Genomic DNA, 16,784 nt, shown 5'->3' with positions numbered 1-16,784 from the left:
TATACATTAGATAGATATATACATACTCGTATGTTAGATAAGCATGTCATGTGATGCATACATATACATTAGATAGATATATACATATATTAAATATGCATGCATGTGATGCATACATAATACATACAAAAACACGCATATACATATACATTAGATAGATATAAAAGCATGTAGTTCTAAGAATTCCTGCAGTGAAATTTCAAACTTGAAGCAATTGCAACCATATTTGTGATTCTTTTAAACTTAGTAACAAGCTAGCTGTAACATACGCAACTCTCCAGTTCAGTAACATGACTTGTCAGGTAAGCAAGAAAAACGTAAGTGAAAACGTGAGTGAAAAATTTCAATAAATAAATTTGTGAACTAATTGTGTCAGCGATATTATAGCTGGTAGTGACAGTTTCTTGTGATATTCCTTAACTGGTAGATCCCTTATCTCGTAGATTCCTTAACTGAACATGAAATGTTGACACCCACCATTAACCAATGACAAACATACAATTAACAATCTGATATTAAGCCATTCTCTTTATGTTAATTAAACGAATTTAATTAACTTCGTTAATTTCAATTACCGTGAATATTTATTTTATATATATCCGATAAAATTCATTCAATAAGTTTTAGAAAAGATAACAATATTAAGAATAACATTGTCAACAAACAATAATGAGTAGCCTTGTTATTGATTTTTAGGAAACTAAACTTCCGTTTAAAATAGAAGATGACGTCTTGATAGGCGAGGAATGCTCAAACAAATACGATTGCATAAATGTAGGAGAATTAATCCTAAATGCATTCAAAACAAAACCGGATTTAATTGGACAGGTAGCATAACAGAATTTGCTTAACTTATGCACGCATTAGCGCGTATTTAACGGAAACAATATTTGATCATATTTTTTTGTTATTCTTTTAAGAAACAACTAACATGTTTGTTATTAATCCGATCGATATACATATAATTTGAAATATTACAACTCTAAATTATGTAATAAATTATGTAATTAATTTTAATTACATAATCTACATTATGTAATTGCGTAATAAAAATCCACTGAACGCTAACACAATAATAATAGAAACCACTTATAAGCTCATTATTTAACAATTACTACTTCGTAGATAGATGCGCTGACAGGGAAGCAAAGCACATTCCAACAAATGAGAGAAAAGAGCGTGAAGTGTGCTTTATGGCTGAATAAGCAGGGAATTAATATGAACGACGCAGTTGTGACGTGCACGCAAAATCAGTTGCAGGCTTACGTGCCGTATCTGGCATCCTTATATATCGGTGCCTTAATAAATCCGTGGAACGAATCTATCGGCCAAAGTAGATTCCTTATACCTTTATGCAATATTTTCATTCATTAACTTAATCTCCATAATTAGCTGTCCTTTGTTCTTATTATCGAAGCTTAGTCATTAACTAAAAGAAATATTTTCAGGTAGTGTAGAGCGCTACCTTAAGCTAATTTCACCGAAGGTGATCTTCATTAACGGCGACAAAGCCACGATGGTCCATAAAGTCTCGATGAAGTTGCAAATTTCCCCAAAGATCGTGGTTTACGACGAGGTCGAAGGCTTCGAGTCGCTTGAATCGATCTTGGACGGACATTTCGACAAGGCCGAGATCGACGGGTTCTCTTGTACATTGAAGAACACACAGGATACCGCGTTGCTGTTGTTATCTTCCGGCACGACTGGCCCCCCCAAAGCCGTGGAAATATCTCAGACGTTATTTACAAATTCGGGGAACGGACAATCGCCCGTCGTAACACCCGGTAGCGTTGGCATGTGGTTCGGATCCTTAAGTTGGATCACAAGTGTGTTTCTAACTGTTTTTACTGTACTCTCGTATTCGACAGCGATCAAGTTCACAGGATTCGACGGCGAGAAAGTGAGCCAGATGATAGAAAAATACAAGGTATTGTGAAATAATTAAATGATTTAGTTGCAAAAAAGTTGTACCAGCGATCAGGCGCGATCGGGAGATGCACTTTGCGATATTTCCTTGCAGATTAGCCTAATTAAATTATAATTTCCGGTACTTTAATGTGCCTCCTCGCGAGGACAAGATAAAATTCCATTCTTACGTATTTATTCCGTTTCAGGTGAACTGGATGTTAATGGAAACTAATATGTGCAACCATTTTTTGAAGTCTAACGCTTGGATAAAATATGATATCTCTTCCTTGAGGCAAATCACATTCGGCGGCTCGACAATTAAACTTGACGTTCACAAGAACATTATAAAAGCCCTGCCGGATATTTCTATTACGACGATGTATGGTAGGTGTGCACAATTTTATGATGCGCCAAGAGATGACAGTCATATAATGTAAATTTCAAAGTTGTCACTACTGTTCATGAATTATTTCAGGCATGACCGAGATAGGATTGATCTCTTGCCAAACAGACACCGGAAAGATCGGGTCCAGCGGTTATGTATGTAAAAACGCTCGTGTAATAATCGCCGATTTGGAAACTGGGAAACCGCTAGGGCCCAACATGCATGGTGAGATCTGCGCCAAGTCTCCGTCTGTTATGAACGGCTATTACAGAAATCCCGAAAATACCAAGGATGCATTTAACGAGGATGGTTAGTATCATGGATCTCTAACTGATCTCGCACTACTTTAATCTATATAAAAAATGATTCAACTTATAAAGTTTCTTAACGCATTCCGTGGTAGTTTCTTAACGCATTCCGTTATACGTTATACCGTTTTTACGTGATTTTCAATTCACGCCGTATGTACTGAAAATGGTATGGTGGAACTTGATAAATATGTTATAATTATTTGGTTTGTGATTTTTTTTATGAATTGGACAGTTATTCATTATAATTAAAATACATCATAGAACAAAACAAATAATTTATATCAAAACTATAAAATTCGAAAGAATGACAAGCAAAAAATTGTAAAATAAAACAGAACACACATGAAAAAAGTTATAACTTATTATGAGAAAAATAAAATATAACTTTTTTCGAACATTTTGTGTATATAATCGAATGATACAATATATTTTATTGAAACAATCTATAAGTACATAGATACGATTTTTCCGAACAATATTCACAAAATGTTACCTGTTCTGTCTTAGCTCCAACATTTTCAATACTCAAATTTCTAATATTTTATATAACGTAATAATTGAATACTCACTCAAACATATTTACGAATGCAAACTGGTGTTTGTCGAAAGGATGGCTCCATACCGGAGACATAGGCTACTACGACGAGGACGGCGATATATTTGTCGTCGATCGAATTAAGGAACTTATCAAATTCAAAGGTCATCATGTTTCACCGATGGAGATCGAAGCCCTGTTGCAGAGCCATCCATCTGTGTACGACAACGCCGTAATCCCTCTGTCGCATCCTTTTGACGGAGAGCATCCGATTGCGTTCGTCCAGAAAATACCAGGAAAAGAGGTAAGGACATCTCCTCTCTCTCTCTCTCTCTCTCTCTCTCTCTCTCTCATGTTCGATCGATTCTGAGATAATAATCTATATTTTTCTCAGGTAACAGAAGAAGAGCTGGAACAATTGGTAGCTAAGAACGTGGATGATCACAAGAAATTACGCGGTGGTGTGGTGTTCGTAAAAAATTTGCCGCGTACTTCCAACGGGAAAACCGATCGGAAGGAACTTCGTAACATGGCAAGAACTTATGCGAAAGAATGAAATCACATATTCTATGTTGTAATCAACATGTTGCAATATCAGTAAAAGTAGACGCTGCCTAAATTTCCTATGCCTATAATTTTTCTATTTTCTTCAAAATATTTGCCTGTTAAGTTTAAAAAAAAATGTCTCTGACGAAATATCGCAAGTCCTTAACTAATTGATCAAGTAGGAGAAATTATTGGAAAATATTTTAATTGAGTAATCCTGCTTTTCCTCACCGTATAAAGGAACCTTGCACAGACGATACAGAATAAGATATTAATTAAAGAATAAAATAGTTAAAGAATGAAATATTTCGTGTGGTTTTAATTTTTCTATCTTTGAAATCTTTCGAAATTTGCCTATATTTTCAATTTGAATGGCAAAATATTAGATATTCTCTGTTAGAAATAATCCCATGTGCATGTGTTAAATATACTTAAGTATATATCTATATGGTATGTTTGGAACCTCTAAACATTATAGAATTATCTGAACATATTGGACTATTATAGAATTATAGAATATTATAGAAATATATATTATAGAATATTATAGAAATTATGAATTCTAAGATTAATATTATACAATTTAAATGAAAGTGAGCAGTAAAACTGTTTAGATAAGAAAGTCCTGATATTTTATGTTGCATATATTTTAATACTGGTATCGGTTTTTTTATAATAAATTAAATTATAATAAACATTACATATCTTTATATAAACTGGTACCGAACCTGACAAGTTATCTATTAAATGGAAATATTGCGGGTTCGCACCTAAAAGTTCTATTATGTGTCATTACATATCCGAAATGGTATATCCAGCATGTAACAAACTATTACATATATATAAATATATTTTTCCGATTATTACTGGAAATTTATCTAGTATCCAACAAAATTTATTTACTGAGAATTCATAAAAATTAATTTTTCTATCATGAATATATTGAATATATTGAGTGAAATTCATAAAATTAGCATCTACATAATAAAATAAACATGTTCACCTTCTTGCGCTTGATTATGCAATTTCCTTGAGAGATACGTTGTATTTTTTTAAGATACATTACATGTATTTTTTTTAAGATACATTACATATATATTTTTTCTTGCTATTTGCTACATTATAATGTAATTTTGCTTACAGTAATAACGTACAATAAGAACAAATGAATTAAAAGAAATAACGGTTTACGTAAAGCGAAGATAAAATAGTATCTGAAGATAACACATTCGCAAATATGAGATAGATATAAAGACATACCATTCTAAGAGCTTTTGCAGTGGGAATTGGTACTCTACTTACATCAGTTGTAGATATTATAATTTCTAACCTGACAAGTTATCTATTATATGGTACTCTACTTATATCAGTTATAGATATTATAATTTCTAACCTGACAAGTTATCTATTATATGGAAATATTGCGGGTTCGCACCTAAAAGTTCTATTATGTGTCATTACATAATTAGCAGTAACGCAGTGAACTGGTTTTAACATACGTAACTTTCCAGTTCAGCAGCATGACTTGTCAGGTAAAGTATAAAAACCAGTGAAAATCTCAATAAATAGATTTATCGATTAATTGTTTCCGTGATATTTGAAATATTTGAGATAGTAGAATTCAGTTTTTATCTTACGTAAATATCTTTAGTGAATATGGAATGCTCTAATTCACTATTAACTAATAACAGAGATGCAATTAACAATCTGACATTAAGCCATTCTTTTTATGTTATCCGAGATCATGAACTTTATCCTAAATATATTTGATAAAATTCATTCAATAAGTTTTGCAAGAGAGATAATAATATTAAAAATAGCACTAATATGTAGAGATAACAATATTAAGAATTATCAACAAATAATAATCAGTAGCCTTACTTTATTTTTAGAAAGCTAAATTCCCGTTCACAATGGAACATAATATCTTGATAGGCGAGGAATGCTCAAGCGAATACGATTGTACAAGTATCGGAGAATTAATCCTGAATGTACTCAAAGCTAAGCCGGATTTTATTGGACAGGTAGCACATCAGTGACAAAAATGGTTTAACTTGTGCGTACGGTGCATTTCTAACATATCTAACGGAGACAACAATGCTTGATTATATATAATTCTCTTAAGAAATAACTAACGAACAATTAATTCGATATATATGTATATGTAATTTTAAATATGAAATATTACAACTTCAGATTTATACATACTAATCTGGTCTACTGATCACTAACACAGTAATAATAGGAACCACCTATAAGTTCATTATCCTGCGATGAAAGATATCGATCGACACGCTTCGCAGGTGGATGCGCTGACAGGAAAGCAAAGCACATTTCAGCAAATGAGAGAAAGGAGCGTGAAGTGCGCATTGTGGTTAAAGGAACAGGGAGTTAAAGCAGGCGACATAATTGTATCATGCACTCAAAACCAGTTGGAGGCTTACGTGCCATTTCTGGCATCCTTTTATATCGGTGCCCTCGTGAATCCGTGGAACGAATTTGCTGGCCAAAGTAGATCGACTATCTCTCATATCTTTATGCAATATTCTCATTAATTAATTTAATAAAATCTTCACAAATAATCGTTCTCTGTTCTTGAAAAGTTTAGTTATTAACAAAAAGATATATTTCCAGATAGCATAGAACATTTCTTCGGGCTAACCTCGCCGAAGGTAATCTTCATTAACGGTGATAAAGCCACGACTGTTCTTGATGCTTCGATAAAATTGCACGTTTCCCCGAAGATAGTGGTTTACGATGAGGCCGAAGGCTTCGAGTCGCTTGAATCGATTTTGGACCGACATTTCGACAAGGCCGAGATCGACGAGTTCTCCTGTACGTTGAAGAAAAACATACAGGATACCGCGTTGTTGTTGTTGTCTTCTGGCACGACTGGCCTTCCCAAAGCCGTGGAAATATCTCAGGTGTTATTGACAACTCCGGCGTCTAAGCTAATACCCGTAAAAGTACCTGGTAGCGTTGGCATGTGGTTCGGATCCTTAAGTTGGATCACCGGTATGATATTGACCGTTGATGCTATACTTTCGTACTCGACAGCGATCAAGTTCGCTGGATTCGACGCTGAGAAAGTATGCCAAGTGATAGAGAAATACAAGGTATCGTGAAGTAATTAAAAAGCATAATTGATTCAGTTGCGAAAAAGTTATATATTACCGATTAAGCGCAATTAGGAAAATGCACTCATATGATTTCTTAGATTAACATGATTATGTAATCATTTCTGCTACTTTAATGTGCCTCCTGACGAAAATAAGATACTTTTACATAATTATTCTACTTCAGGTAAACTGGATGTTACTGGAAACTAATATGTGCAACCATTTGGTGAAATCGGGCGCTCTGACGAAATATGACATTTCTTCCTTGAAGCAAATAAAATTCGGCGGCTCGGTAATCAGACTTGACGTTCACGAGAATATCAGAAAAGCCCTACCAGATGTTTTTATTACGTCAATATATGGTGTGTGTACATATTGTTGCCAAATGTAATCGTATGACGCGCTAAAAGATAACAGTGACACAGTCCAAAGTTCAAAGTCACGACAGTTCTTGAATTGTTTCAGGCATGACTGAGACAGGATTGATCTCTTGCCAAACAGATAACGGAAAGATCGGGTCCAGCGGTTATGTATGCAAAAACGCTCGTGTAATAATCGCTGATTTGGATACCGGGAAACCGTTAAGGCCTAATATGTATGGTGAGATCTGCGTCAAGTGTCCGTCCATCATGAACGGCTATTACAGAAATCCTGAAAGTACCAAAGATGTCTTTGACAAGGATGGTTAGTATCAAGGATCTCTAACTGATCTTACTCGACTCTAATCTATATCAAAAACGTTTATAAAGTTTCTTAACACGTTCCGTAGTGGACTATTTTTACGCGACTTTCAATTCACGCCGTATATACACGATGTGGAGCTTGATAAATGTGTTCTAATTATTTGGTTTGCAATTTTTTGTGAATTGAACAGTCGTTCATTGTGAAAATTGTTTGTTCAAAGTTTAAAATGTATTGCAGGACAAAACAAATAATTTATTTCAAAAAGCCATAAAATTTGAAAAAATAATAAATAAGATATTGTTGAGTAAAACAGAACATACACTGAAGAAGCTATAGCTTATTATATAAAAATGAAATATAACTTTTCCGAACATTTAGAGTATATAATCGAATGATACAATACATTTTATTGAAACAATCTATGTACAAGGTGGGCCATTTTAATCGACCCAGTCGAATATTTCGAAAACCAAGCCCGGGAGAGAAACATTTTTCAGATAAAAGTTGTTTGGTTTCGAGGGGACCATAAGACGGTACCATTGGTTTGACCTTGAAGAATTATTTGAAAGTCACATGAAGGTCACCTCAATTTTTTTAAATATCATCCTTTATTTTTTATTACATATTCTTGTAGCTGACCTCGAGAGCTTTCCAAAACACTATAATGAAATGTTTCTTCATTGAGTACTTTTCGAGTTATAAAGCTCCAAAATTGCAATAGGAATTAATAGGAATTAATAGTCTGTAGATACAATTGGATATTTAGGTATCAATTGATTACGGAAATCTCTTCCACTGTTGATCGGAGTATCAAACTTTATTACTCACAATCAGAGGCTTACGTCTGCCAACAATACCCATGGCTGATTATCGTCCCTCAGAGATTGTTGATATTCTCCTTGTTCTCGGAGAATGTGAACTAAATTATCATGAAGCTTCGCGAGTTTACCGGAATCGTTACCGCGAAAGAGAACAACATCTGAATCATATTACAATCCGGGACCTCGAACTAAGAGCTCGCCAAGGCCGTTTAGGACGTCAAAGAGCACATCATGCATTTTCAAATTGCAACTTTGGAGCTTTATAACTCGAAAAGTACTCAATGAAGAAACATTTCATTACAGTGTTTTGGAAAGCTCTCGAGGTCAGCTACAAGAATATGTAATAAAAAATAGAGGATGACATTTAAAAAAATTGAGGTGACCTTCATGTGACTTTCAAATAATTCTTCAAGGTCAAACCAATGGTACCGTCTTATGGTCCCCTCGAAACCAAACAACTTTTGTCTGAAAAATTTTTCTCTCCCGGGCTTGGTTTTCGAAATATTCGACTGGGTCGATTAAAATGGCCCACCTTGTATATACAGATACGGTTTGTAGGAGCAATCTTCACAAAATGTTACCCGTTTTGTCTTAGCTCTACTATTTTCATTATTCAAATTTCTAATAATTTACATAATTTACAATAATATAGCATAATAATTGAATATTTATGACAACACCGCGTGTAGGCTAGGGCGGGCCTAGTTGAGCAATTTTTTATTCAAACTCTTAAATCTTTTCACAGTTATAACAGATAATAATAATAATTTATTTTAAAAGTAGCACAGTTGTCCAGCTGATTCATTAAATGCACATTGATCTTAAATATATTTCGTAAATAAGAAAAAATTCGTCTTGGATACAACGTTAGAGAGGCTTAATGTATACCCCCACTAATAAGGCATGTTAAGCCATCTCTAAATTGAAACATAAGATAAAGACCCATAAATTTTCATGAGATGATTTTATAGTCGGGTATTTCTAAAATGTCTCAAAGAATAATAACTAATTTAACCCATCCTATAAAAGTTCTTCAAACATGATAAAATACTACTAATAGAATGAGTGATAAGATAAATTATTTTATTGTACATCATTTCTTAATGATGAAAATATCATTTAGCATGGAGATTGAGTTCAGCATGTATAAAAACTAGAAAATACATATGGAACAGTGTATATGGTATACGGAACGTATTGAAGAACAAATATTTCTCAACTCTCTTAGAAACAAATTGTTATATTAGCGATTGGACGGATTCGTCTAACGTGTATACTTTTATGCATATTGTGAAAGTATATACCTTCAAACTATACACTTTAAAACTGCATAAAGTGTCTGTCATTAAGTAGAACACCCGTTACATGCTTTAGTTTAGATCAATGTAAACAAAAAAGTCTTCTACTATTTTGCAAACAACCAGGCGAAATTTTGAGTTCTCGGGAAAAAATGTTTACGTAAAATAATACAAAATTATATATAATTATATGTCATTTTTATTTCTATCCCTATTAATGTTATTTCTACATTTCTACATAAATAAATATATGTAGGCATATAAAGACAAAATTCATCTTCAAAATTCATGTACAATCACTTTTTTCGGATTATTAATTATTAATATATATATAAATTATGTTTAAGATACATATATGGGAGATATGATCATCTTAAGAACAAATAAATGTATATGTATACGTAAACACACTTATGGCGAACTGATGCTTGTCAGGATGGTTCCATACCGGAGACATAGGCTACTACGACGAGGACGGCGATATCTTCGTCGTCGATCGAATTAAGGAACTTATCAAATTCAAGGGTCATCACGTTTCTCCGGGGGAAATCGAATCCTTGTTGCAGAGCCATACATCTGTATATGATAACGCTGTAATCCCTCTGCCACATTCTTTTGACGGCCATCATCCGATTGCGTTCGTCCAGAAAATACCGGGAAAAGAAGTAATGACATCTCCTCGGCTATTCCTTTCTTTTATGTTCGATCTCGACTCTGAAATAACATTCTATATTTTTTTCAGGTGACAGAAGAGGAGCTGGAACAATTGGTAGCCAAGAACGTGGAAGATTATAAGAAACTACGCGGTGGTGTGGTGTTCGTAAAAGATATACCGCATACTTCCAACGGAAAAATCGATCGGAAGGCACTTCGTAACATAGCGAAGACTTACGCGAAAGAATGAAATCGCATATATCAATTATCCTACGTTGTAATCAGAGCCAGACCGGAACANTTGCAGAGCCATACATCTGTATATGATAACGCTGTAATCCCTCTGCCACATTCTTTTGACGGCCATCATCCGATTGCGTTCGTCCAGAAAATACCGGGAAAAGAAGTAATGACATCTCCTCGGCTATTCCTTTCTTTTATGTTCGATCTCGACTCTGAAATAACTATAATATGTTATAACTGAAATAACTAATATATATGTCGTTAGATATATCTATATATATATATATAACGACAAAAATAAAATATATACAATAATATATTATAAAAAATAATATCACTTCGTTGATAGATGACATTTCTTCACTATTTCTTCTGCTCTTAACTTTTTTGGATATCCTAAAACTGTGATATATTACCGGAAACCGTATGGAAACCGAAATTTTTGTTATATATATATATAAATTGCTTCTTAGCTTATCTTTCCTCATGACATTGTCACATGAATTTTACGGCTATTTTTATTGATTCCTAAATCAAAAGGAAAATTTTCGGGGTATCTTAGAAATGTACTCAATCGATAACAAATATTATTTTATAAACACATTCTTTTATTTCAATTTTATTTCGACGTATTTCGCAAAAATTTTGGTTTTTTCGTTTCTGACACCATTAATCAAGGTGGTTATGACGAGAAAACAGGAGCCTTAAATAACAGTCCAATTTGATGTCATCGTTTTCGCGCTTGTCCGGTGATTCTGCAGACGACAGCGGATACTTCATTTCTCTGGCAAAGCTGAAAATCATATTCTCTAATGTCGATATGACGGACACCCTGGCACATGCCGCGACGGAGGGAAACCTGGCGGTCAAATTGGTGACTTTCGGCGAAACGTCCGGATACGAGAACTTCAGCAAGGTCATCAGTGACCAGGAAACCGACGCGGTCAACCAATTCCGTTGCAGACCGATCGCTAGTCCCGACGAGATCGGGATGATCGTCTGCTCGTCCGGTACCACTGGACTGTGCAAAGGAACGATGCTCTCGCACTTCACGCTAATTAACAATATGCTGCACGATGACTCCTTCGCCGGGAAAGATGACAAGATGGTAATGTGATTTAGCAGCTTCCGTTGGATCTCCGGCGCAGTTCTGCCGCTCCGATCAATCTACTTTCGCAAGACATGGATCATCTGTCCGGAATATAGCGAAAAACTGGTGTGCCAAATGATCGAGAAGTATAACGTGCGTGATCCTTAAATTGAAACTTTTTACAATTTTTCACACGTGCATACATAAAATTGAAACTGTTATAATTAGAGCCGTTAAAAGTTGAGAAATTTTTCATACATGATCATATATATCGCCATACAAAATTATGCATGTAACTTGTCCACGCATAATTTATGTATAATTAAGTAGTTACTATTGTATTAAAAAAAAAACTATTAGCTATTTTCACAACGTAAGATTAAAAAAGACTTGCTAAGACCTTCTAGCATGCACAGAAAAAAGAATTTCATATCCTTCCGTATTTCATCCCGACCGGTGGCACGGATAACCTATTCATGTAGGGAACCACAGTGGGATATGTAGTGACAATTTTTTTCGAATCAGTAAGAGCGCCGGATTTTTCATGGTGATATTAAGGAGCTCTTTCATAAGTTTATTATTTATTGAAAAACGAAATTTCTTACTTAACATTATTTAACTATTTAAATACTAAGTGTCAATTTTGAACGAAATTAAGTTAACACGTTCGCTACCACCACCGCGCATATATGCGGCGTCTCGCATTTCGCTTCTAGGAACAAAATTATATGACCGCTACCATGGCGTAAATATTGGCTTTTTATTACATTTTTATATAGGAGTGTAATAAAGGTATTACTAAGTTTCTCTCTTTGAGCTGAACCTTGCAGTTGTGATATCAGACGTTTCATGCACTGTCTTGGCTTCTATCATAACCGATGAACGAGATCAAAGATAAACAAAAATATTTATAAAAAAGAGAAAATGGACCTATCGATTGTAGGTATCATGGATATTGTTGCAAACCTCGCTGACTGTGGGCATGCTAACACGGATTTTTTCATAAATATCGATTGCCTTCACTGAAAAAATTAATCACAGGCGGCGCGTCCATGAGACCACACTTACAAGAAGCGGTGATCAAGGCCTTGCCGCATGTGAAAGTTTTATACATCTACGATAAGTGAATACGCATGGCGCGTATAATATTATCTGCGACCAAAGTGCGAAGGTCAACAAACAAATATGAAGAATATTTTCTGAATCTAAATATACGAATTATACAGGATGGAGCATTTCAATTGAAACATTTTAATGTAAGAAAAATAAAACAAAATAGAAAGAAATGTTTCAGACAAAAGTTGTAGAGAGAAACATATTTTTGTTCAGAGAAAAAAAAAAGAAAAGTTGTCAAAATAAGAAATAAAATACGTTACCAAGTATTCACTTTCCGATATTCACTTTCCGATAATCTCACCAAATATTCACTTTCCGATAATCTCTAATATTTTATTGCGCGCTGAATGAACAGAAAAATCAATTTGTATTAAAAAAAAAAAACTATATAATTCCATTTAAGAAAAAATGAAATTGACCTTGAATTATTGACGATACAACGACATTACCAAACATGTCGCCCTCCAATCCTTGCAATTTTTGTATAAACGTAGAAAAAATATTAGTCTAGTGTTTACCTCGTAAATAATCGAAAATATTAAATATGATAATATTTATTTATTTAAATATAAAATATTTTTTGCACGACGACTGTGATTCCGTATTCCGACTTTTATTGCCAGTGACCATAGAGCAAGGTCGGCGATGTTTGTACTCTGCAAAAATAAGGCGACAAAATAGGCTTCAGCGGCTATATACTACGGAATGGCAAGGCTGAAAGTGATCGCAGTCGACACCGGGCGACCTTTGGATCCTTATAAAATCGGCGAGCTCCTATGGAAGTCGCCGTGCATGATGACGGGATATTACAACAATCCTCGAGCCACGAGGCAGACTTTAAACGAGGACAGTATGTTTTCCGTGTAATCGCGCGTCGTTACAACAGCAATATGTCTCGCTCGAACCGGATTAACATGTCAAAAGCAAATCCGCTCATTTTGTCCGGCCATTGTCTCTAAAGCGGGTATATCCGAAAGTAGAGGGACTAGATGAGATACAAAAAATTATATGTTTTTATATTTTTCAATCTGACAAGAATATTCATCGAAAATCGGCAATATGTTAATAGATCGCGTACCATCAGTTGGTTTCATTCACATTCTCCGTGGAGCTATGCGATTTCTTTCTTCAATTTTGTCATCAAGTTTGTCTCTATATATTAACTATTTTATTGTTATTATTTATTATTATTAACGATGAATCTCCTAAAATAATATATATATGTGACATACCGGCCTGATATTGTTAGCCTCATTTATTTATAAACAACACGATATTTAATGTATTGATGTATGTGTTTCATTTGCTTTTCAGGATGGATACACAGTGGCGATCTCGGTTACTACGACTCGGACGGTGAAGCTCTACGTGTGTGACCGCATCAAAGAAGTCATTAAAGTCCGGGGGTGTTTCGTGTTCCCTACCGAGATCGAGAACGTGCTGCAGAGTCATCCGGCAGTGCGCTAAGTTGCTGTGGTGCGTCTGCACAGTGATACGACGATCGACGACGAGCATCCGTTGTCTTTCGTGGCAAAAGTTCCCGGCAAGGAGGTGCGTGTGACGATATTCGGATGTATTTTTATTTTCAGGTAGAAAGACCGTAAAGACACTTTGCCTGACGCGTAAGCGAAGATAAGAGAGATGAAAAATTTAACGCTCGCGACTGATGACGCCATCTCTTAGACTTATTGATTATGACTATCGGGATGATTGATATGACTATCGGGAAGATAACCAAGTTTGACGGATATAAGTCAGAAAAGAAATTCCGGTAACAACAAAACTGGATTTCCGTTGTACTAAAAACTCGCTTGTACACGGAGAAAAATAATATTGCTATTGTAGCAAAATCATCGTTACTATTCCATATTCACGGAGAACAATATTTTTTTCTTTTAGCATTTCAATTAGCAATTAATACTCTTAACAAATCTTTCTGCTGTTGCTATAGTAACAAACAATCAGCAAAATATTTTCTCCATGTTTGCTGCGACAGTGGTAAAATTTAGTTAACATAACCCAATTAGCGAATTACTTGTTTAATTAGAGCAGAAACAAATGAGCGAATTACTTGTAATTAGAGCAGAAACAATTTTGTTATCAGAATAGAAAAATTTTGCTGAGTGAATTTATCCTTAAGACGCGTTAATTTGCTGTAAAAAGAAAATAGCGTTTTCTATATATTTACCAATTTGTTTTGTAGCAAAACAATTTGTAGATTTAGCAAAATAATTCAGCGAATGGCAATTAATATTCTTAATAAATCGTTTTGCTATCCATGTAGTGACTAACAGATTATGTTGCGACATCATAAAATTTGCTAGAAAATCTTTTTCTTTATCTAAGAACAGAAAAATTCCTGTAGGAAGTACATATTTAGTCAGTTTTCGGTTATCTTCAACCGATAACTCTTGATACAACTGAATATACAAATGATTGAACAAAGATATATCGTTTCTCGTCACCGAATTATCTAGGCCAGTAGTCAAATATTATGTTTGAGTTTATCTTCAGATGCTCTACGGTTCATTTCACTTGCTACGAATCTGAAGATAAATCTGAAGATAAATTTAAGACGGTTCTATATATAAGATCCGGACCTAGTCATCCTTTCGCTTCTATTCAGTTACATAAACTGAGATTATTTTTCCGTGCATACGTAAAAACATGAGTCATAAAAAATTATGGTCAGGAGTTAAATTCTTTAAATTCATCAGACTGAATTGTGGAACTTTATAGGTAACGGGGAAAGAATTGATTAGATTAGTGGCGGACAACCTGGAGGATCACAAGCATCTTCGCGGTGGTGTGCTTAGACGATCTCCTGCTCACGGACACGGACACCGATCGCGAGGAAAGAACTGCGAGAATTGGCTAAACGCTTCGTACTCGATCATGTGCTCGCGTAATATACGATAATATAACTTCCGATCGCTTGGACGAAGAGATTGGCGTTTGAGTAAATGAAGTGTAATACGCAAGAGCTGAAACCAATTGCAAGTTATTATTTATTCGATATTAACAATCTTGGGTACAGCTGAACCTAAATAACTGTTTGGATTTGAGCAATCATTGTCGTCTTAGTATAAGACTCTCTGTTTTACTTGTCGAGTGTAAAAATTCGTGCCCGATTTATCATATTAAAAATCAAGCAGTAATTTGGCATGTAAAATTTTTGATTAATCAATGATATATTATAAATATTTATCAAGCAATTTTCCATATTAATGAATGGAAACTTTCGCATTCTGTAAAATTTCCTAAACATCTCACAAGAAATTCATCATATTTGTAACATAAAATGTTGATATAGCGAAATTTTTGTTTTACGAAATATATCGAAAAATTCGATCATACGCCTCTTTCGTTTTTCAGCTGCCAAAAACACACTTCAGTCAGTATTTCTAAGTTGAACAAACACACTACTGAAAGATTGCCTTATAAGAAATCCAACAATCGGTCTTATTTCAAAGATCTAGTTCCTTTCAATGACATAGTTTCTCTGAGTTAAGATTCAGTCGATACACCTTGAGATAAAGCTATTGGAAGCATCTATTAGAGCGAATATCAGATAAAACGTGAATGCAAACCGCATGTGTGGAGTGAAAATATTTCGTAATGAGAAGTAATGTAATGAATGTCATAGTCCAATAAGCAAAACTAACGTGCGGTATTCAGCAAATAGCTACAACTCGCCAGATCGCTTGCATTGCGTAACTGCGCGATTTACATATGCTCAATAATTATTCGAATAATTATATGGATATCATAGTATTAGTCGAATAGCCCGACAAAATAATACGTCACAGTATCGATCAAGTCATGTCTATAGACAGAACGTTTCTAAGTAAACTAACACATACAATGAATTCTTTATCATTTCATACAGCCATCGTTATATAATTGCTCAGTTTATGTGACATTCGTGACTTGGAACTTTTGCTATATAATTTTCACTTTGATCTTTACTCCGTGCTGACAATAGGAAATCAATGCTACAACTGGGAATCAATGAAATAGTAGTAGTAGATAGTAATTTACATGACGTATAGAATAAACAGGACCGGAGTATTC

The 16,784-nt window shown here is 34.5% G+C and overlaps 2 protein-coding genes across 2 annotated transcripts; both read left to right on the top strand.

Moving 5' to 3' along the window:
• The first annotated feature begins 178 nt into the window (after positions 1-178).
• LOC106750561 lies at positions 179-10,540 on the top strand. Its single transcript, XM_014631001.1, has 15 exons — positions 179-317; positions 697-828; positions 1,126-1,333; positions 1,449-1,927; positions 2,115-2,292; positions 2,384-2,602; positions 3,214-3,443; positions 3,534-3,692; positions 5,578-5,709; positions 5,989-6,196; positions 6,320-6,801; positions 6,989-7,166; positions 7,270-7,488; positions 10,043-10,272; positions 10,350-10,540. Exons 1-15 carry the CDS (start codon positions 291-293, stop codon positions 10,509-10,511), a joined length of 3,243 nt encoding a protein of 1,080 aa, XP_014486487.1. The 5' UTR covers positions 179-290; the 3' UTR covers positions 10,512-10,540.
• A 688-nt stretch (positions 10,541-11,228) lies between these two features.
• LOC106750554 lies at positions 11,229-14,086 on the top strand. The gene is made up of 3 exons (XM_014630986.1): positions 11,229-11,612; positions 13,392-13,560; positions 14,025-14,086. The coding sequence occupies exons 1-3, from the start codon at positions 11,229-11,231 to the stop codon at positions 14,084-14,086; spliced, it is 615 nt and encodes a 204-aa protein (XP_014486472.1).
• Positions 14,087-16,784: the final 2,698 nt, after the last annotated feature.

The sequence above is a fragment of the Dinoponera quadriceps genome, unplaced genomic scaffold, assembly GCF_001313825.1.
Source record: "Dinoponera quadriceps isolate SergipeBrazil2010 unplaced genomic scaffold, ASM131382v1 scaffold46, whole genome shotgun sequence".
Lineage (NCBI taxonomy): Eukaryota > Metazoa > Arthropoda > Insecta > Hymenoptera > Formicidae > Dinoponera > Dinoponera quadriceps.
The sequence above is the reverse complement of the archived record's forward strand: the minus strand, read 5'-3'. Positions and strand labels throughout refer to the sequence as shown.